Raw genomic sequence first — 23,694 nt, forward strand, 5'->3', positions numbered from 1 at the left:
TTGTAATAAGAATTGGTATGTCTAAAAAGAGAAACATAAAAAAATTATTTTATAAAGAAATATAAAGTTTAGATTTATTTAAATTTATATTAATTCATGAATTATCATGATTTAAGGAGAGAGTCACGAGACTCTCAACCATTATATTTTATATAATATTTATCTTTTGTAATAAGGAGGGTTACATAAATATATTTAACAGTTTTACACCCCACATATATTTTATATATGTCACGTTGTGGTTTGTTTTCACAAAATTTGTCAATTTTTATAATCTCATCGCATTTATTTATTATAATTATTTTAAATTTTTATGTAAAATAAAATAAATAATTTAAATTTTAGAATATAAATAATATTAAAAAATATATTTTAAAAATATTTTATTTAATTTTTAACTCTCATCTCTACTATTTATAAGGCTTCGTTTATTTTTAGAAAATATTTGATCTCGTCTCATTGAATTATTATAACTTTCTCAATTTTCAATATAAAATAAAATAAATAATTTAAAATTTTTAAATCTTAAAATAAAATTAATATTAAAAAATATATTTTAATAATATTTTATTCTAACTTTTTAATTTCAATCTTATTTCATCTCGTATCATTTTATTGCGAAACGAGACCTTAATGAAAACACAGTTACCATCTTTTACATGCAACGGCGGTTGTTTTTCGTTGAACTTGCATATATAAACTATTTATTTCTACACAAAACCGTTTAGTCAAAGGAAGGACGGTTCAATAAATCGGTATCTGAAGTGCAATATAGAGGCGTCTTCCTCACTCGTATGCACCTTTGAGGCCTTTGAAGGTGGGAGAGAGTGTGCAAGGGTGAAAAAAAGACTGAAAGTTTTCACCTTTGTTGTCTGGGTTCGTCGCACTGTCTAGTCTCTACTTGAAATAAAATATAAAAAGAAAGAGAAAAAATCGTTTTGTTGCTGGAGTCGGTGAGCTAAGTGAGTGTAGAGAATCAATAGAATGTCTGTGAAGAGTAGAGGAATGGGTGGAGGAGAGTTAGCTAAGAATGTTATGCCTCGGAACTGGGTTCTTTTGCTGTGCTTAGGCAGCTTCTGTGCTGGAATGCTCTTCACCGACAGGTATTTTTTTCTCAAATGGGTTTCGGTTTCTCACAATTTTCCACTTTTTAGCCACTGAAGCGGTTGCTTTTAGCTGGATTATGAAATTCACCGAGTGGGTATCAGTAAAGGGTGGAAAGCGTGGATTTTGTGAAATAAATACGAAGAATATATCTTGATTGTATGTCTTTAACTTGCTTTAGTGGCCGCTCTTGTGAATCGGGTAATTTTTGCATTTAATTGAGGAGTGACGTTGTAGTGAACTAATGTTATCTGTGTAGTCTAGTATGTGTGGTTTGTGAATGTGGGTGTTTTGGAATCACATAATAACCGATTCTGTCCCTTTGCATTTTTTTCCTTTACACAGTACTTCGTTTTCTTCCCAATTTTCTGTGCTTGTTAAACTGTGACATATCCCGGTATCTATATCATTAGCTGTTGAGAGTGTTGCCTGCATGAAATGTAGCGAAATTGCAAAGAGTTCGAAATATCTGCTTCATATCGTTTTAATTACTGAAAATAAATTCAACTCGTTCAGACCAAGTTGTTGGAGTAGGGTGAACTGATGGAGGTGCTTGTTATTTTAGGTCCATTATGGAAACATCTGATATTAAAAATTCAACTCCTTCAGACCAAGTTGTTGGAGTAGGGTGAACTGATGGAGGTGCTTGTCATTTTAGGTCCATTATGGAAACATCTGATATTCAAAATTCCGTTATTTTCCCCCTTATATCTGGACTAAAAATTATATTTAATACTGCTTCTCAGGCTTATTAATTTATTTCTTCTTCTTTTTTTTATGGGATTAATTTATTTTTTCTTATTGTTACCTTTTTCGGTCCTATAATTGTATGCTTTATGACCAGGTTCCACCTTAATAGATAAAAGTTTATTATTATTTCAAATAGGGGAAAAAAACCTAGTTGCTAAGAGGATCTATCTTTTTATTTCCTTTTTTCAGGTAACTTACATATAAAAAAGGCAGCTGTTTTTTATGCATTTTTTATGCACATGCAAGTGATATTGATCAAAAGGTTTTGCATCAGGATGTGGACGGTGCCTGAGACTAAAGATATGGCAAGGACATCAAGACTTGAAGATGCCCGAATAAACATAAAATCTGATGGTGATCCACAATTTGTGAGTTCATTCAGCAACTTCTAATAATGAACCATGTCATGCATCAATAGAAGTCTTACTATTCCATGGCTTTTATATTGACGAATCACTTTATAACGAGACCATAGTGCTTGGAAATGTTGTTTCTAGTACAGAATGCTTTTGGAAGTCCAGATAACTTCATTTTTAGTTTTGGGAGAAGAGGATTGGGTGGTGGGTTACTGAAAATGCCATTTGATTCCTTATCCTTGAAAATTTGGTTACCAAGACGATTGAAACTCTCTCTAGTTGCTTCTGGGATCATTCTTTCTTACATACTTAGCATTATGTATGATTTGTTTATCTTAAGAGTTAATTTTGCTTCTTAATATTAATCACCTGCATTTGATATTTGTAACAATATTTTCTCTAACTTTCTTGCCTCATCAGAACGTTATACATCGAAGCAGCGATGACAGTATAGGGTAAGTGTTAAGGACACAGCATGTTATTAACAAGCTACTGTGTTGCTTGTTTAGCCTCAATTTCCCTTATATGCGTCTGCATTGACCTACATGGAAACTTTATTGCTGTATTCGAAATGCAGGAAACTGGACAAGACAATTCCAAAATTGGAGCTGAAATCAACAGCTGCTAGGGCAGCACATGGATCTGCAAGGGATGGCTTTTCCATATCAGGAAGCTTGAAAAATATTGAAACAAATTTGAAAAGAAAATACTTTATGGTTATAGGAATCAACACAGCTTTTAGTAGCCGCAAACGAAGAGATTCTATTCGTGCTACTTGGATGCCACAAGGTGCATTAACTTGGCTCCATATCTCTCTTTTTCTCTCTAAATTGAGAACCTGTTATATGCTATTCTATTTTCTTGTCATATCTCATCTGTGATCAATGGGTTTTCATGGATTAAACATTACCAGGTGAGAAGAGAAAGAAGCTGGAGGAAGAGAAGGGCATAGTGATACGCTTTGTCATAGGTCACAGGTGATCTTCATACAGCTTCATACCTATTGCCAGTTAGTGCCACATATACTTGTTCCCATTTATTCATGTTCCCAAAATTCTTTAAGTTACCTACTCATGCTGCTGAGCCTGGCTAGTTCTTTTACAATAATAAGACACAAAGTTTGTGGCCTCAGTAGAGCAGTGCTCTGCATTTTCTTTAATTGGCCAATTTTACTTTAAGGTGGTGCTATGCATGAACTAGAGTAAATTACATGGATTTCTTATTAATTGTCCTTTTTTCATTAGTTTGACCTCTGGTGGTATCCTCGATAAAGCAATCAAGGCAGAGGAGATGTTGCATGCCGACTTCTTGCAGCTGGTGAGCTTATTGTTGTACCTTTTTTAAGCTGTTGGACAAGTTTTAACTGCTACTGAAACTGCCAGTTATTTGAAATTTGGTTAGTATGGTAATAGACCAATCAGAAATATTAATAGGCCTTCAAATTTGTTTGCTAATTATATGAAACCAGGACCATGTAGAGGGCTACATGGAATTATCAGCCAAGACAAAGACTTATTTTTCAACTGCTGTTGCCTTGTGGGATGCAGAATTTTACATTAAAGTTGATGATGATGTACATGTAAATTTAGGTGAGAAAGTTCAGTTTTCCCTTATATTTTCATTCATCTTGGATTTGTGATTTGTAGATACTAAAAACTCCTTTGCTATATATCTTAGTTTTCTATTCAAAATAAGAATTATAGGATCTACGTTTCTTGAGATGAGTATTCTGATTTTTATAGAAGTGGTGTAGCTATCGTTCTTATTTCTTCAAAACACAGCCACAGAAAAATTATTGAGAAAAAAGAAGAAGAAGATAAACCAGTTGAAAATGAAGGATGATTCTTTTTCTGTGAATGAAAGGTGATAAGTCTCATAAACAATGCACTACAAATTTTTTGTTTTCCCTTCAAAAGATGCAGAAAGTGTGACATAGAAACTAGGCTGCTTATTAAACAACTAAAAATAGAAGTCTATTGCTAAAAAAAGGTATAGAAAGTGTATCAACACTTTATTCATAAAAATCACATATAGAAATAGTTGGGTTAACATGTTGTTTTTGGTTTTGCTGCTATCAACGCCGGAGAAGATTTTCATGGTCCTCTAACATTGATGTTTTGATTCCTATGTACTAAGTATTTTATCTGCTGGTAATTGTCATAATTGATTGATAGCAACAATAGTGGCGCTCAAAGTATTTATAATCATGTAAGAATCAATTTCTCCACTAAGTGGGTTGTCGGAGAAACTCACTTCAGATTAATCGAACTGGTTAGATCATCACTAGGGATTACTGGTTTAATGGATAGTTCATTTTGATGAGAATAATGTCCATGTAGCAAAATTGTTTTGTTGATATACCTACTCCTTTCAAATTTATTATCCATATTAAAAACATTTCCAATATTAACCATAAGGGAAACTAGATTCTGATTATTAAGCATTTTTGCATGAACCACACAAAATTTGCTCACAGAGGCTACTATTGAAATACACGATTGACTCTATCTGGAGTTTACTTTTTTTTTTGATACGTAGCTCTATCTGGAGTTTACTAATAAGGAGAAATTTATTTGAGTGCATAATATCACTCTTTTTAATACGTTAGGTCCTTTACCTCATTTGAGTTTATTTACTTTTATTCTATATATATATATATATATATATATATAAACCTCATTTGAGTTTATTTACTTTTATACTGCAGCTACGCTTGGAACGATTCTAGCTAGACACCGTATAAAACCTCGAGTTTATATTGGCTGCATGAAGTCTGGTCCTGTTCTTGCTCGGAAGTAAGCTGATTTTTCTGTTTTTGAACTAGCTGAATATATAGTAAAGGATAAAAATCTGGTTTCTTCATCGTCCTTTTTTGCAACAGGGGAGTGAGATACCATGAACCAGAGTATTGGAAATTTGGCGGGGTGGGAAACCGCTATTTCCGTCATGCGACAGGACAATTATATGGTATCTCAAAAGATTTGGCTACATATATATCAATAAACCAGTAAGCTTTCAGTGTTTTTACTTTTTGTGTTAAAAGAAAATTCGAAGTTGTTATGATTGAATGAGCTGACAGCCAACAGGTGGTTACGATGCCACAGAGCTTGTTATAGTTGAATGAGCTGATCTTTAATCTTCAGATGATAATGTTGTTTGGAATAATCTCAGGAATGTACTGCACAAATATGCCAACGAAGATGTTGCATTAGGATCTTGGTTAATTGGTTTAGATGTGGAGCATGTGGACGATAGGAGACTTTGTTGTGGTACACCTCCAGGTAATGTAAAGTTTCATTTTGTCGCTTAATTACTTTTTCCTTTTCCTTTTTGAGGAATAGCGACCACTTTCTACCATTTGAATAGCATTTCTTTTAATAAAGCAACTTGTCAATATCTTTCCACAAATGAAAAATCTGTCTAAATATGTTAGGGGTGCGCAACCGATCCGGATATCCAGCCATAACCGGATCCGGATTCTAAAAACCGGGCGGTTATCCGCCCGGATTAATCCGGAAATAATCCAGGCAGATAACAAGATTCAATCCGGATATCCAGATTTTTTTTCCCTTTTTGGCTATAAATCCGGATATCCGGATTGTAACTTGATTTAACCCGGTTTTATTAATATTTAAAAAAAAAAACTGTTTAAACTTTAAAAAATACTTTTATAGCACTTTTTTTTAAAAAATAAATAAATAAATAAATAAATAATATTGTTGTTATATCACAATGCAAAATATTAATTTACAAAGAACAAAATAAATAATAATACATCATGACTAATTATACTAATACAATGCTGCTACTCTTCACATCATAACTAATTGGAAGCATGAATTTTTTTTTTTTTTTTTTTTTTTTAAAAAAGGGACCCGGTTACGGATAACCGGGTGATAAAACCGGATCTGTAACCGGATTCGGGTTTCTCTCAACTGCCCTGGTGTAATCCGAGCGGATAACCGCCCGTATACACTTGGATTCCGGGTTTCGGACCGGACTGGGAAAAAATCCGGCCCAGTTCTACACCCTTAAAATATGTGCATACTGGATGTGAAAACTCTTATCTTTTTTTGGCAAAGGAATTTATCACGATGTCAGTGTTCTAAAACCTAGACACACTCGGAATTTTATTTCTAAAACTCATAGCCACTCGGTGTATATAAACTTATGAAGAAATAAAACACTGGTTAGGAAATGGACAACGTTGCATGCATTATAAAAAATCTAAACAGAATTTATTTTATAATTATATATCGTAATTTTATTTAGTCCCGTACCTTATCTATAACTCAAAGTTATTCTAAATATTTATTGAATACATATTAATTTTATTTTGAATAGAAATTTAGATTTTCTGTCAGGTAATCTTACTATATATTTATTGAATACATGTTCATTTGTTCATCTATTGTAATTACTAGGTACCCATTAAGTCTGTGAAATGACAGGCTCCGGGTTAGAAAATTGATTCTCTCTGATTTGTCTAGCTTTTAGTTCTGCTCAACATCCTGAATTGCCAAGTCTAATCTGTGGCTGCTGTGTGGCTTAAAATAGTTTTGTTGCTTTCAATGAAATCTGAGTTACACTTTTTCTTCACAAATATCATGCTTTTCTTTAGTCTCTATTGTCACCAACTGGTACCAATTATGGATCATTTTCTATGCTTTCTTACTGTCTCTCCATTTTAAATAAAAACTTGAGTAGGTTGGAGCAGGTATTAGTTTTCAGTATAAGGAAGAAACAATTATGTGAAGTTTGGCATTTGGCCTACCAGTTCATCAACTCTGTTATAATCTACCAATTCATTGGTCCAAAATTCAAACATGCTCAAGAATTGATCCTGGTTCACTAGAAATCATGGACTCTCGGTCCCTTCCATTATTGCTAATTTTATTCCATAAGGTTAAACTTAAGATTACCTGATTAGTACGCATATGCTCTATGGAATGTTCTTACGATGGAAACACTGCACCAAGCTCTATGGTGCTAAAATTTCAATTTTTTCAGAAGGGCGAAGATAGATTTTAAAAAATGAACTGCTGCTTGCATGGATTTTCCGGTAAGAGTCAGTGTATCCTGATGATGTGTTCCTGCAGACTGTGAGTGGAAGGCGCAGGCCGGAAACATCTGTGCTGCTTCATTTGATTGGAAGTGCAGTGGGATTTGCAAGCCTGTTGAAAGAATCTCGGACATTCACCAGCGGTGTGGTGAGGATGAGAGTGCTCTGTTGACTGCAAGCTTCTGAGAGACAGGTAGCTGTTCCTCCAAACTCAGGAAGGATATACATATACATGAAGAGAAAATCATATAAATGGTCATTATATATCCTAGACAATTTCTTCATATTTTGTAAGTATAGACTACAGTGGAAGTTTTCACTACCAGCATAAGAGATCACAATTAAGGAGAAGAGAGGTCTTGCTGCCTACGAGGCTGCAATTTAGTAGAGGAGGACAACCTCTATAGCGGCAAGAGAGAATGGACAGAATTACAATCTATATTCTTTATATGGTGGGAGGGCTTTATTGTTAGTTTTCCGCCATCACCATTGAGCTCAATAATGTGGTAGTAATATTTGTGAACAACTTTTGCTACTTTTGCTTCATATATAATATAATTTTTGTTAATGTCTAGCTCTTCCCCCTTCAAAGCAACAAGTTCAGCTTCCCTGCTGAGGGCATTTCAATGAGAGAAGATCTTCATCTTTAAATACTCTGCCGCAGCTTCAAAGTTTCCTCTTTCTCTAGCCTCCTCAAGATCTGAAGTTGCTATTGAAATCTCTCGAATCCTGGGAGTTCATTAGTTGCTCTCTGGGTGCTCTGCTAAGACCCCCAGGTTGCATTTATATGACAACATTAATGTCAAAAAAAGGTGCTGAACCTTTCCGTAAAAGTAAACAGAAATGCTTTGGGATCCGAATTTGGGTCATGAAGAAGTGTCTGAATGGTTTTTTTTTTTTTTTTTTTTTTTTTTTTTTTTCTCTTGGTGATTAAGGAAATATTTTTTTAATGATGTTGTGAATTTTTTATTTTTTTAAAAAATGTTTATGATGATTAAAAAAATACATGAAAAAAAGAAAAGAAAAATAAAAAAATGAAATATAACGTTCAGGACATTTTTTGGGGATAAAAATTTGGGATCCGTAGCATTACTCAAAAGTAAACTATACAAAAAGAATTTCCGCTAAACCCAGGCTCACTAAGTACGTACCTAGCTACCAGCCTACGCCACACGTACAACTTAAAACTCACATGCATCAAAGAGTACTACAGATAGTAACCCCTTTTTCTATTATTATTGTTGTTGTTGTTGATGATGATGTTGTTTCTGAGCTTCGATCATCCTTTATTTATACGCAAAAGATAATGGAATTCAAAGAATGACCAATATATTATATACAAAGTTATATGGTGTTACTTAAAACCTAGCAAAAAGACAATGCTGCTAATTAATAAGGTAGAGAGGATGATGTTTTTTCTCTCATCTGTTGGAGCTTCCAAAACCTGCAAGAGAAGCTGAAATCCAGATGAACTACAGTACTTGTTCCTAACCTTACCTTGTCATGAAGCTGTCCACACTGCCGAATCTGGTAAAACGAAATGCCTTGAATGAGAGAGAGAGAGAGAGAGAGAGAGAGAGATTAACAAAACAAGAGAAGCAGTTGTGATGCACAGATCAAGCTAGGATTACATGTGATATTGGCACGGCTCAATCAAATTAACAGAGCTCTAGCCTGAGAGTGCTGTTTTCTGATTGAACCGCGCCAACATCTCACGTTATTTTACTGAGTGATAGCGTAACCAGCTCCTTGAACAGACTCATCATGCAGATTCTGCTGTAATTGTCTAGGAGAAGAATAAACGTAGTTGTGAAAACAAGAGTCAAGAGATGCTCCTGGACGCCCACACACACACACACACACACAAAAATATCCTGCAAGCATATGTACAAAGAGAACTTCAAGAGGCTGAAATGAATAGCTTCAAGGACACAGAAGAAACAAGCTAGAGATCGGCAAAGAAGGTGTGATGTGTTTGTTTGTGGGATGCGTTGCGAGAATCTCATATATTAATGTGGAGAGTGAGAGAGAGAGGCCGGGTCGCATTGAATTTGCCAACAACCCCACAACGTAAGGTGGTGGGTGCATTGAATTCAAACTAAGCTCGCTGAGGGCAAAACCTTGATCATTCAATTTTTGTATTATGGGATTAAAAGAGGGCATGTTGGTATTGTGTCACCAACATTTGAAATTCAAGAGGCTAAGAAAATAGGTCCTTACCTGGTTGGTGAACTTAATGATCTTTAGGTGCCACCAAACCAACTTTTGAATTCCAGTCAAATTAAATTAGTTTTCAAACAAAGATTACCAATTTCTTCCCGGCCCCTACACAAAAATGCATATATTGGGAAATGGAAAAGAAAATTTCTACTCAACTGATATATATGTTAACAAAACCCGTAGAAATCCATGCATATATATATATAGCTAAGAAACTTCGGTCGACAGACAATATATTTTGGGCATCTTCGTTTTGTTTCTCTTGTAACAGCCGACACTGCAGAAAGTAATCCCTTAACCACATGCACTGTTTGGTTTAGTGTTCTGACAGCTTCTGACCATGCCTTTGCCGCGGTAACTAATTATATTCTGACCCATGCATGTCACCAGAAGCTTCGGTCAACAATCAACGCTCAGCAATTACAAAAGTTTTAGGCCTGTTTAAACATTGAGTTTTTTGTAAATAGTAGTGAGTTTAAATGATAAAGTGAGTTTTGTAGATATCATCTAATATGAGTTTATATGTGTTTTAATGTTAAAATGAGTTTAGATCTATATATGAGAAGTTGAAAAATATAGATTCCGCGTATAAAGAGATGTTGAGTTGAAAAGGGTTATGAGTCCCACGTGTAAAGAGATTTTGAGTTGAGATGAGTTTAATAATTTGAGAGTTGAGTATTTTAGATGTTAGACTCAACTTAAAATTAAACTGAAATATTGAATTTATCTTAATTCAATCAAAGTTTCAAATGGGACCCACTTTCAACCTACATCAAGAGAGGCATACATATATATAGTACTAATTATATATATATGTATATATAGTTATATATCTCTTTAACATTAAAAAATGTGAGTGGACTTGCATTTCATCAATAACTTGATCAATTTGTTAGTGCCCCTTAATTAATCTGTTCTTTTTAAGTTGCATTTGAATTGTAGCCCGGCCTAGCTAATGGATGCAACGCGAAGACTGGCCTTGCACGTGACACCACAACCACAGTCTCTAAATTAGTTCGGTCGACTTTCCTAGTTCACCTAAGATATCAAGAGCTAAAAAGCAAAGTTACAGCAAAACCATGTCTTTTTCCTCTACCAAATTAAAGCCAAATTATGGCAAACCGCGCGACCACCTTCTAAGTTAGAAGATTGGTCAAGCCTGAGCCATTCACATGCCCAAATGTGTTTGATCTTCCATGATTTACCATAGCTAATATTTACATGTACGACGCCAGTATAAATTTGACATGCATGCATGTGTATATAATATAATCGGAGTTTCCTCGATCGTTATACGTACAGCTTGTACGCACGTAGATAATTATTCAGTTCCCAGGGATTTATAAACCTTTGTTTGTTTAATTTTGAAGTTCACCTGATCTAGCAATATATATATTAGCTCCTGTAGTTTATCTCATCTTAGGTTACCCCCCGATCAACTATCAATTTTAGATCACAAGCAAGGGCCGGGGCATAAAACTGATGGGTGGAAAAGCTAAAAAGGTATAATAGCTAGCTAGGGTTTCACCTCACATGCATGCGCGCGGCCCCGACGCTGTCTTCATGTTTACTATATATATATATATATATATATATAGTTAGGGAGAATTAATTATCATAAAACAACTGATGCAACATTAATATAAATTGGCTGACATAAAAGTAAGGGAATTAGGAGATCGAAACCAAGTAAAACCACAAATTAACTAATTAATGTTGGAAGCGCGGGGCCTAGAAATTTGAATCATTCATGGGACCCTAGCTAGAATGGCCTCGCCTTATGGCAATGCTTGGACACATTCATTATTGTTGTCAGAATCCACGTCTAACTCATGTTATTGGTTGAAGCGTACTGTTCCTGATCATAAAGGTGTTGTCCATAGACAGAACAAAGATGAATCAAATCTTGGAGTAAATACCAAGTGAAATCAATGTCCTGCGTTTTTGTCTGTGTGTGTGAGAGAGAGAGAGAGATCAGAGCTGGAATTCGAAATCAGCGCATGAATTTATGTGATGGAAGATTCTCTAATAAATATTTGCTCGTCCTTACATTAGTTTTTGTTTCATAAATGATCATATATATAAGAAGTAGTAATATCTAAGGGAGAAAACTTGAAAGAAAGCAATGCTAGCTGTTAGACCTATTGATTTGTATTTACAGTACCAGGCGGATCGAATAAGATCACTATATATCTTGAGACCTGGTTAATGTACTTTAGAGAAAAAGCATATATATATATATATAATCCCATGCATGCATGTTGATTCAAAGAATGGTACCAAGTAATTGGAGGAAATAAAAAAGATCATGAATTAATAAGAAACCTCTTAAGTTTTTTATTGAACCAAAGTCGATCGATCGAGCAACTAATTAATTAATTATAAATTTGTAGAAATCTCTTATATTAATTAAGCTGGAAATTAATCCTAGCCTAAGTAAACTTTGATTTAACGCTAGCGGCCTTGGAATTAGTAACAGATTGAGAAAAGAAGCAAATTAAAGCTGCTAGCTAGCCGTAGTACTACCGTGGATTATCACCTTTCCAAAGAAAATTGACATCTTAACCAATATTTCAATTATTCCAAGTAATTTACTACTGTCACTCGTGCTATTATTTTCTCTTTTTTAGGTTCCATCCATGGATGGCTTAGCTAAATTATATTATGATCTTCTTTTGATTGAAAAGTACGTACAAAATGATCAAATTCTAATTATTAAATTCGGTGAAAAAAATCAGAAAACCACAGTTTGGTCTCAAGTACTATTCAAGGACTGTTTAAATCTTGCTATATATATATATATATGATCAATCAAACTCTTTAATCTTCAAAGAAAATTAATCGATCTACGGTTTAAAGTCGAAGTATATATATATATGATAGATATGGGTACATGCAAGATTTGTGTGGGTTATAGGATTCTTCCTTTTCTTATCATAAAAGAACCATATATCAAAGGAAGAATAATTAGGCAGTCTCGTTTATTTTTACAAATCAGATGAGATAAAATGAATTGAAATTAAAATTAAAAGTTGAATAAAATATTATTAGAATATATTTTTTTAATATTATTTTTATTTTGATATTTGAAAAAGTTAAATTCTTTATTTTATTTTATGTAAAAATTAAAAAAAATATATAATAATTAAATAAAATGATTTGAGCATAGTTACGAGAACAACCCTTCGTACTCTAAGATGACAGAAGCAAGTAATTAGGATATTATTGCCAAACCTTAATTTCGATCCCAAGCCGGCAAGCCCTCCCAAACAATGTATCTTGCTCGCCGTGGTGTCCTTTCCGGCCTCACGTGAATTAAGGCTGGACGTCATGTCTGTTTCCCATCTTCTTTTGAGAACAATTTCACTTTTAATGGCTCTTTTCACGTGTAAACTCTGCAATGCATTAATTACCTCGCAACTCATTCCGCCATCCTTTATATTATCATCGATACCAAACCCTGGTCTCTTGTTATCTTTTCGTTTATTTTTTTTTTGTCTAGCTAGGGTTCTCATTGTTTAGATCCTGTACAGCTGTGCGATATTGATGTCCGATCTAAGGCAACCTTAATTTGGAGAAGTAAATGTAAATCTGAAGTAGTGCAATTAATAAGGTATAACTTCACCGCTAAAGTTGATGATGTTCTCTTGCAGTTTTGACCATAAAGCCATCAAAGCACAAAAAGCAGACTGAAGGGGTCTGCGATTCATAAGTACGGCTGCAAAATGGTTTTTGGTATAAGTTATTTATAACAGCAAAACAGACGGTGAGAATTGAAGCACAAAAATTTAAACACCTCCTTATAAAGATGTAAAACCTGGACCGTTGTTCTTTGGCCTTTGCCAGACATCTTTTCTTGAAGGATGAAATCTCCGCACACGGGCATCCTAGTTCTGTTGGTGGCGCAGAATAACACTGACCCGTCTTCTGATTCTCTAGCTACTATGCTAAGTTGTATCTAGAGACCATGCACAACCAACTACGCGAACTCCAATAAATGAAATCAGTACTAACTACTGAGACTCACTAGTAGAAAGTAACCCTATTGCCTCCCAAAAACAACCGAAGCTAAACTAATTTGCTAAACATTGATTAACTGACCAACAAAGCGAAGTTGGTTGTTCAGGCTAAAAATCTGCATAAATAACGTGACAATTAAGGGAACCACATCTAGCACTTACTTCGCTGATGAATCACCTTCTACAGATCTGCTACCCTAGCCTGCAAATTAACACCAAGACATACATATCACAAACTGCATCCCCTGGGCTCCATCTAAAAACGTTAAAACGATGGTGGATAAACACAATAATTTAAAGAAAGTTTTTTAAAAAGAAAAATACTATAGACATAAAGAAATTTCACAAAAGGGATTCTACACACTAATGTATCACACTACTAGTGTGCCACATCTCTCCCTATTTTTTTCTCTTTCTTTCTCCCCCTCCCCCCTTGCCAGCCACCCCTGCCCTCTCCCGGTGCCCTTTCTCTGTGCTGGCCATAGTGGTCAAGAGCCACCTCAGGGTGGACAGAAGAAGCCGGTGGTCCAAGCGGCACCGTTGGCATGGAGCTCACGACAGCTAGCCATGCACGTTGGTGCACATTTCACACACTGTGTGCGTGGTTGACCGCTACGTGGCCGTCACTAGGTGGTCGGGGTGGTCGATCGGGATCTAAGCCAACGACTTGCATGGTAGACAGTCGTCATCCTTTGGCCGTCTGTGGTGGTCGGGAACCACCTCGAGAGGGAGAAAGAGAGATGGAAAGGGAGAGGAGGGAAGATGGGGGAGAAAGAGAGAGAAAAAAATAAAATAAAGAAAGAATTGAGACGTGGCACACTAGTAGTGTGTCACATCAATATATAGGATCCCTTTGTGTCTCTAGCAACCCTCTTTTAAAAAATCAATCTTTCAATTAAATTGGACCCATCACCACCTTCTGACCCAAATGAATCAAGTGTCTTCGATTTCTTGGGATCCAGAACTGGAAGTATATATCAAATACAAAAGAGCATCAACCCACACTAGTTTAGGAATTACAAAGATAACGAATAAGAGAAAGAGAACAAAATCATATTGAATCACTGAGCTCAAGGCCACCCTTGATAACTTCTCTACCACTCCGTGAAACGACAGTGACCTTCATCTTTGAAAGCAAAAGAGAGAAGACCCACTTCACAAATACCACAAGCCACAACAATTCTTGTGCTCAAAAGGCGTCGTAGCACAAGCTGGAAGGAAGCTAGCTAGTAGCTACCGATTATTGGTGTAGAATAAACACAAAGGGTTGTTGTTTGGTCCTTCAACCAAGCCAACGAAAGGACAATGGCTGGACGGAGAGAGAAAGGGACAACAAAACTGGAAAAAAAAAAAAAAAAAAAAAAAGAAGAAGAAGAAGAAGAAGAAGAAGAAGAAGAGAAACCTATTGTTGGATGAAGCTTTACAAGAGAAAGGGAGAGGAAGTTACCGTCGGGCTCGAGAGAAATAGAGAGAAAAGGTGTCAGGCTCGAGAGGAAGGGAGGGAAAGGGAGAGATCAGAAGAGAAGAAAAAAATAGAGAGAGAGAGAGAAAAAGGAAAGAGAAAAAGTGGGAAATAGTTTTATCGTTGATGATTATTTGTGAATAAAATATGGGTTGATGGATGAACAGTGCCTCTCCATGTTTGGATACGTCTTTGAAATTACTGTAGCTTAAAATCTAAGTTAAATGTTTTTTACCAGTCCAATGTAAGTTCCAAGTGTTGGGGTATATGTGGAGACTGATTTTGGAGCTGAAAAAGTGTTTGTTGAAAGTTGGCTCGACAGTTGGCTCGAGCCAAGTTCGCTCGACGTCGCTCGACAGACCGCTCGAGCAAAGGCAAGTCAGAGAAGTTCGCTCGAGTCGCGCTCGACACTCCGCTCGAGCAAGACGCAAACCCTAGTGTTCGTTTGACCATCGCCTGACACTCCACTCGAGCCAATGTTCATTTGGCTATTCGCTCGAGTCGCGCTCGACACTCCGCTCGAGCGAAGTACGCAGATTTTGCCAGATTAGGTTTCCAGCACCACTCACTATATATTCATCATATTAGACTTGTGTTGGACGACCTTAAGCATATTTTGATAGAGAACAATTGTCTAGTGAGTGTATATTGTGTGAGAGAGCAAAAAACCCTAGAAAGTGTGAGTTGAGATTGAGTGATTGTAATTTCCTCTAGTTAATAAGATTTCTGCAGCTCCTGTGGACGTAGGCAATTTACCGAACCACATATATTGTGTGTCGTGTTCTTGATTGTGTTACTTTTACTTTATTTGCCATCGTTGGTGTGTGTGCTTTGTATAGTATTTCACAACAACTGGTATCAAGAGCCAATGTCAGATCTGAATGAGAATGATGACTGGAGATAAAGTGAATGCACCCGAGATTGAGAAGTTTGACGGCACTGATTTTGGATACTGGAAGATGCAGATTGAGGATTATCTCTATGGGAAGAGGCTCCATCTTCCACTATTGGGAAAGAAGCCGGAGAGCATGACTGATGCTGAGTGGACCCTATTAGATCGACAGGTTCTAGGTCTTGTTCAGCTGACTTTGTCTAGAATAGTGGCACACAATGTCAGTAAGGAGAGAACCACAGTGGATCTCATGGAAACTTTGTCAGGAATGTATGAAAAACCGTCGGCGAACAATAAGGTGCACTTGATGAAGAAATTGTTCAATCTAGAGATGTCTGAAGGTATGTCTATAGCCCAACACTTGAATGAATTCAATAAGATCACAAATCAATTGTCTTCTGTAGAGATTGAGTTTGATGATGAGATTAGAGCATTGATTCTGTTGGCATCGTTGCCAAATAGTTGGGAGGCCATGAGGATGGCTGTGAGTAGTTCAACCGGCAAGGCAAAACTGAACTACGATGACATACGTGACATGGTACTTGCTGAAGAAGTACGTAGAAAAGACTTTGGTGAGTCATCGGGTTCAGGATCTGCCCTGATTGTTGACAATAGAGGCAGAGGACATGGCAGGTCAAGCTCCAAGAGTAGGGGAAATAGTAAGATGAGATCTGGGCAGCAGATCACGTGCTGGAGTTGTGGCAAGCCGGGCCACATCAAGAGAAACTGCAGGAATCAAGAAAGTTCTGATGATGATGCTGTGAATGTAGTGGCAGAAGAAATTCATGATGCCTTACTTCTTGCAGTGCACAGTCCGATTGATGATTAGGTGTTAGATTCAGGGTCTTCATTCTATAGCACTTCACATCGAGAAATCATATAAAATTATGTTGCTGGTGATTTTGGCAAGATGTATGCTGCTGATGGAGAGGCATTGGATGTAGTGGGAGTGGGTGATGTGCATATCACACTTCCAAACAGGAGCGTGTGGACTTTACAACAAGTCAGACATGTTCCAAATCTGAAGAAAAACCTTATCTCTGTGGGACAGCTTGATGACAACGGTTTTGCAGTAGCGTTCTCTGGAGGAGCTTGAAAGATCACTAAGGGTGCGCTGGTCTTAGCGCATGGTAAGCGATCTAATTCTTTGTATTTGACATTAGGATCCAGTGATATGCAGGGAAATACAAGAGTGCAAAAAGGCAGGCTTGATCGCGCGAAACATGTGAGGAAGCCAAAGGGAGTCAGCTTTGTCGTTCCTCATGAAAGCCTGGGAAAGTTGGCTAAAGTTGCCAAGATCGGTTCGAGATCGGATACTCCTAGTGCAGTGGGAGTTGTGAGTAGCCCTAAGGGCAATGTATGTGGAAGACTGAAGTCGGGCTTGACTTTAGTGCGTCTTCTAGCTTGAAGACGGGAGCTGTGAGCTGTAGAGATGATAGGGCTTGGCTGGAAACAGTGGCTGGTATGTGGAGACCCAGTCTCCAAGTGGGAGATTGTTGGGGTATATGTAGAGACTGATTTTGGAGCTGAAAAAGTGTTTGCTGAAAGTTGGCTCGACAATTGGCTCGAGCCAAGTTCGCTCGACGTCGCTCGACATACCGCTCGAGCAAATGCAAGTCAGAGAAGTTCGCTCGAGTCGCGCTCGACACTCCGCTCGAGCGAGACGCAAACCCTAGTGTTCGTTTGACCATCGTCCGACACTCCACTCGAGCCAATCTTCATTTGGCTATTCGCTCGAGTCGTGCTCGACACTCCGCTCGAGCGAAGTACGCAGATTTTGCCAGATTAGGTTTCCAGCGCCATTCACTATATATTCATCATATTAGACTTGTGTTGGATGGCCTTAAGCATATTTTGATAGAGAACAATTGTCTAGTGAGTGCATATTGTGTGAGAGAGCAAAAAGTCCTAGAGAGTGTGAGTTGAGATTGAGTGATTGTAATCTCCTCCAGTTAATAAGATTTCTGCAGCTCTTGTGGACGTAGGCAATTTGCCGAACCACGTATATTGTGTGTTGTGTTCTTGATTGTGTTGCTTTTACTTTATTTGTCATCGTTGGTATGTGTGCTTTGTATAGTATTTCACAACAACAAGTCTAAAATTTATCTATATTTTGGATTTTACTGATGTGTTTTAATTAGTGGTAAATCTTTCAAATAATCATTTAGGATTTTATAAAACATTGTTGGTTCCTAAAAAGAGATTTGTTGTGTATGTTTCTATTAATCATTGAGAGAAAGACGTACAATCTTTAGACCTTTGTTGGAGTTCTTTGTCTCCATTATGTATTTTTTTCCAGGGCCACTACTCATTAGATGAAACAAATCAAATCAACTTTTTATTTGTTGATTCTGAAAAAGTATTTTATTCGTTTTATTTCAATTTGTTAGATAATTGAGGATTTTATTATTCATTGATGTATCATGCACAGTTTTATATAATTGGAAGGGAAGGTAATCAATTGTCTTATTTGATGTGCACATGTTTTAAATATCGTGGCCTTATGATTACATGTGCATTCTAAACTGTGAATGTTCACAATTAAATTTCTGTTGCTTGTCATTGGCATATTTGAGATCAGTTCATGTGGTTGAAAATTTGAGTATTTTAAAGACTTTATGAATTTATCTTGTTGATTTTATTGTTTTGAGTATGGTCTGTTCTACAAAGTTCTGAAATGCAATTCCTATGTAACGTGCTTGTAATGATCCGCTTCTATCAGGTTAACTGGTTGTGCCAATTCCTCGGACTTTTTCTTACTGCTTGTGTTTAATTCTCTCCACTTTCACTCTTTTTGGGCTAATTCCCAACTAAATGTACGTTTTACTTTTCTTTTGTGTGAGTGCATTATGTTTTGTTCGTTTCTCAATGGTGGTGTTGTTGGTTGTGATGATAGTGTTGTTTTGTTGGGGAAAAATTAGGAAATGTTTCAGTGTTGTGTATGTAATGTTGTGTGTGTTCAAGTATTGAAAGAACCACACATTGCAAGGATAGCATAAATTGAGACGGGGTTACTATTGGACAGGTGATCTTCGACTCTTCTTTTTTTTTTAAAAAAAAAAAAGATTGCATAAATTGAACCTATGATAATTTGTCATTATAAAATAAAAAAGAAATACTTTGTATATTCCTTTCTAGCTACATGAATCCATCATTTAATGTTCGATATCCACATAATTATTGAAATTATCAAAAATATTTACACCGATAAAATGGCATTCCATCTATGCATGCATCACACATTCAAACTATGGATTTCTGTCTGATATTTACAACCCATCATTTTAGACATTTTTGACGCCCTTTTAATGATCGAAGTTGAAGATAAAAGCTGTTATAGTTACTCCTTTCTGTACAAATATTATTTATTCTATTCTATAAATTTAATCATATATGATACAAATGGACTACATATATAACAATCCACCAGTACTCATAATTATTTGTGGAAAAAAAAATATTTTTCTGTGTTGATTCAATAATTTTCTCCTTTCTCATCAATCCAACATACGAATCATTTACAAGTTCAAATTCTTTAATCTAAAAATCCCACATTTAGTTATTCAATTGTTTTTTTTTCCTGATCTTATCAAACTTCTTGTGTTTGAATAGTTCCAGCTCATATTAACATTTTTTCTATATTGGAACAATAATTTCTAGTGAAACAATTCGTAAACACATATGTCCAACCATGTGGAGATTTCCTTTTATAAACCTTGCGTCAATCTCTAAACTGGTTTATATTTTGTGTAATTCGTCGTCCCTACTTTTCGAAATTTTTTTCCTTAAGAAAAATCAAAGCGTTGCCAACATGAGAATCATGTATACTAACATATATGTTTACCAAAACTGCACCTTAGCTATTCCGTTTAATTATTTCATACAAAGTTAATTACTTTTTACCAGTTGATGCTCCAAATTCATTTCTTGTAAGACCATCTATCTTATTTCTTAAATATTGCAGAACAAGTTTCAAATGGATCCTCCACCTTGGCGCAGAAGTAGAGTAGATCGACTTTGACAATAACATCATAGGAGATTTAATGTCTTGTCCATCACCTCTGTGAACCAAATATGACTCCCACCAAACTGCAAAGTGTTCTATTTTAATGAATGAATGACACATTGGTATGGTATCTACTGTTGGCTGCAAAGACTGTAATTTAAATTGTCATGGTTGCTTATTCACTAAACTTGCATCAATTTCCGATCTGTTTTAACTTTGTATTCCTCCACTTCGTACTTTATGAACAGGTTTTAACTACTTCGTATATTTACTTTGCCATATCCTATATAATATGTCCAGTTTAAACATCCACATATTCCTTACCCGCATGGTGAATTTGAATAAATCCGTACCATTATTAAGATTGATGTTTCTGTCTATTATACAGTCAATCATATACTATTACCTATTGCTTGTGATATTCATATTTCTTAGTCGATTTTTAGCAATAATTTGCCTTTACAAAGAATATTTAATTCTAGGAAGAACTTTCCTATTCTTCCAATTGGGCAAACGTGCATTGAACGTTGTGCCCTTACTAATATATATACATATATATATATATATATAAAGAAAAACGTATACATACTTCAAAACGTCATCGCTTTGTTTAATGCATAAATCTCTCCCCCTCCTTCTTGACTCTTCCAGTTCCATCTCTCTATCAAATCTCTCATCTTTCTCTCTCACACCCACATACACAGACCTCTATCTCTCACGTTAGCTGTCGCCGAGTCCGTGTGTCTCTTACCTACATTCTATAAGTATCCCGAGAGCTTTAAATTAATTTTGAGTTTTACAATGGATGTTTCAGATTGGATTATGGAGGATAAGATTCGTGAATAGATTTGGAGGATAGGGTTATGATTTGTGTGATGTAGAGAGATTTGTGTGAAAGGGTTTTAATCCATAACCCTTAATTAATTTAGAGGTTTCAATATTGAAACCCCAATCTGTTTTGAGGTTTAAAACTAAAATTCCTAAATTAAATCTGAGGTTTCAAAACTGAAATTCCAAAACTGTTTCAATATTCATGACTATGATTCTTGTTGTTATGTGATTTTTGCATCATACCATCATGTCAGATTTTTGTAATGTCACTGTCACTTGCCCAATCATAATCCAATGATCTCATCTTGATCTCATGATTTGTACTTTTAATTTTTAAACTTTTTCACATATCAATATAATCTTTGTATTTATGATTTTTTTTTTTCTTATTTTGTTTTTCAAATTTTATAGTCTCACTTGGCCACCACCCCCAAATCCCAATCTCAAGACTAATCAAAGTCAATGCCAAAGTCGTCTTTATCTTGCTACAATTTTAGTCTTTAAATGTCACTGAAATATTATTATTCACTTAAACTATTTGATAATTTGTAATAGTTTTAAATTAATTTGTATTATTATAATAGCTTATAATTATTAGTTAAAACTTAGAAGTTAATAGTTAGAAGTTAGATTTTTATGGTTTATGTTTTAACCTTTGTTTCATTTTTTGTAATTTGTATAAGATAGTTTTTATTTTTATTTTTATTTATTTTTTTTTTTTGGCATTTTACTTTAGACAAAATTTTTAATATATGGGCCCAAAATGGCCCATAAAGAAATAGGTTCTTAGCTATTTTTTTAGACCAAAAACAAGTTCTGGACTAGTAGACCATGAGCCTATATGGGTTAGATGGGGTCCAAATCCGTCCCCTGGCACTCGAACAAGGGACTCCACCCCGGAGTATGGGGCTAGCCCCCCACCCCACCCCACCCCACCCCAAATGCGGGGTGCGGGAACGCCCCCTAGGAGGGTTGCGAGTAGCACCCATACTTGTTAGGCTATGGTGGATTTTGATGAACCTTTTGGCGGAAAATTATGAGGACACAATTATTTTATAATTTATATATATAATATTATTATTATCTTTTAATCTCAACCCATTAAAATCAAATAACTTACATGCATATAAATACAAAATATAATAATATTTTTTAAACAATTTATAAAATAATGGAAAATGCTACTATGTTCCCTACTTTATACCACTCATTTTGTCTCTTGATGTGACACCACAATATGGCGTCACGCGACTTTTTAGTCTTTATCATTTTGTATTTTTTGGAGTCGTTTTGTTTTGAATATATATTTTTTTAATTTTTTAAAAAGTCACATGACACCATATTATTGTACCACATCAAAAGAGCAAAATGGGTAGTATAAATTAGGGACATAATAATATTACTCTTAAATAATTGTGTCTAGGTGATTTTTTATCTTTTAACACTAGATGAACTCTGGAGGAGATCTTTTTTTTTTTTTTTTTTTTTCTAAGCAAGCAAACTTCATGAAAATAAAAGATGATACATGCCAGGGGGTAGGGTTCCCCAACAAATACCCCAATACAACAACTAAGTGCAAAGGTGATGATAAAAAAAAAATTAAAACGGGTTTTGAGATCAATTTCTTAGTCACTATCCAAGCCCTACAAAGAGGGTACCGTCTTAAAAGACGTTCAGAAGGTAAGCTACCATTAGAAACGGTGTAAGCAGGTGCACTGTAGTCCGTTGTCTTGAGATATTTTTTGAAGAGATCCTTAGTCCCTTTTACAAGATCACCGATTAGGAAAAGCGGTAACCCGGATAGACCAGCATCGGAAGAGCAAATCTACGATAGGACAGTAAACCCGCACCTCTAGAGTGGTGCGTGAGGGCCACGCACCGGTGGTATGGAAGTGGGGTCGGATCGATCTAAAGGATCGAAGGGTGGGGAATCTGCTAGTACCGCACATGTAGCCATAAGAGCTTTTGGAGTGCGGCGGCACTTGAAGACCACGTGCGGAAACAAGCCACGCGTGAGAGCCACACGTAGATAGGACTGTAAATGAATCAGTCTGTTCGATAACCCGCTCGGTACTCGCTTGGCTAAACTCGAATCGAACTCGAAAAATAAAAAAAACTCGTTCATGAAAGTAGATACCCACTTGATTTGTAAATGACACATACCCAACAAAACTCGACTCGACTCGACTAAGGCTCGTTAAGGCCCGTTTGTTTATGCTCGAGTCAACTCGTTAACTCAACTCGATTAAAACTCATTCATATATTGATAAATATATATACACCTATGTATATATACATATATATATGTATTAGCTAATAATATAAGCATACCACTTTTATAATTAAATATATAATATATAATCTAATTACTTATGTCTATATAGTGAATATACTTCATAGGTATATTTTATAATTTGTATAATAATTAGTCGATAAAATTTAATAATTTCATATACTAGTATGTGGGAACTATATATGAAATAGATATATACTATCATATTAAGTGTATATATTAATAATATATACACGCATATAATATATTATTATTTTGGATAAATATCAACTAGTTAGATATTAGTTATTTATAATTTTTTTAAAATTTTATAATTCAATAGAAGTTCTACTTGTTAGTTGTAAAAATTTAATATTAGATTTTTTATTTTATTTATTTTATTAATTATTAAATCTTATTCAAAAAATAAAAAATAAACAATTTGAGCTCGAGTTCGGCTCGACTCGAACTCGTTTGTGAGAAGAGCTCAAGCTCGAGTTGAGAGTTAAGCTTATCGAGTTGAACTCGAATAAAAAATAAAAAAAAAATCTCAAGCTTTTGAGTCGAGCCGAGCTTGGCAAGTCAAAGCCTGGCTCGATTCGGCTCGGCTCGATTACAACCCTACATATAGATATTTTGGGCGCAATTCTGCGTCATCCCAACAAATCGACAGCAAGATAACTTCATGGTGGGGTGTGTGTTGACTTTCCATGGTCGGAG

General features: G+C 35.5%; 2 protein-coding genes and 1 long non-coding RNA gene across 4 annotated transcripts; 2 read left to right on the plus strand and 1 right to left on the minus strand.

The window, feature by feature from the left end:
* Positions 1–717: 717 nt before the first annotated feature.
* Positions 718–7,840, plus strand: LOC121264207 (probable beta-1,3-galactosyltransferase 4). Of its 2 annotated transcripts, none has more exons than XM_041167287.1 (11): positions 718–1,103; positions 2,129–2,222; positions 2,631–2,665; positions 2,788–2,999; positions 3,124–3,187; positions 3,455–3,527; positions 3,679–3,799; positions 4,918–5,005; positions 5,092–5,217; positions 5,382–5,491; positions 7,310–7,840. In XM_041167287.1, the coding sequence occupies exons 1-11, from the start codon at positions 985–987 to the stop codon at positions 7,456–7,458; spliced, it is 1,191 nt and encodes a 396-aa protein (XP_041023221.1). In that variant the 5' UTR covers positions 718–984; the 3' UTR covers positions 7,459–7,840. The 2 variants fall into 2 exon arrangements, with proteins under 2 accessions (XP_041023221.1, XP_041023222.1); XM_041167288.1 differs by having other exon boundaries at positions 6,635–7,452.
* Positions 5,907–6,240, minus strand: LOC121264210. Its single transcript, XR_005940475.1, has 2 exons — positions 6,187–6,240; positions 5,907–6,150 (listed from the first exon to the last, which is right to left on the minus strand). It is a non-coding gene; the product is annotated as an uncharacterized LOC121264210 (long non-coding RNA).
* Positions 7,841–15,863: 8,023 nt separating the features above from the next.
* LOC121265638 lies at positions 15,864–17,077 on the plus strand. Its single transcript, XM_041169329.1, has 2 exons — positions 15,864–16,206; positions 17,046–17,077. Exons 1-2 carry the CDS (start codon positions 15,864–15,866, stop codon positions 17,075–17,077), a joined length of 375 nt encoding a protein of 124 aa, XP_041025263.1.
* Positions 17,078–23,694: the final 6,617 nt, after the last annotated feature.

The sequence above is a fragment of the Juglans microcarpa x Juglans regia genome, chromosome 5D (assembly GCF_004785595.1).
Source record: "Juglans microcarpa x Juglans regia isolate MS1-56 chromosome 5D, Jm3101_v1.0, whole genome shotgun sequence".
Lineage (NCBI taxonomy): Eukaryota > Viridiplantae > Streptophyta > Magnoliopsida > Fagales > Juglandaceae > Juglans > Juglans microcarpa x Juglans regia.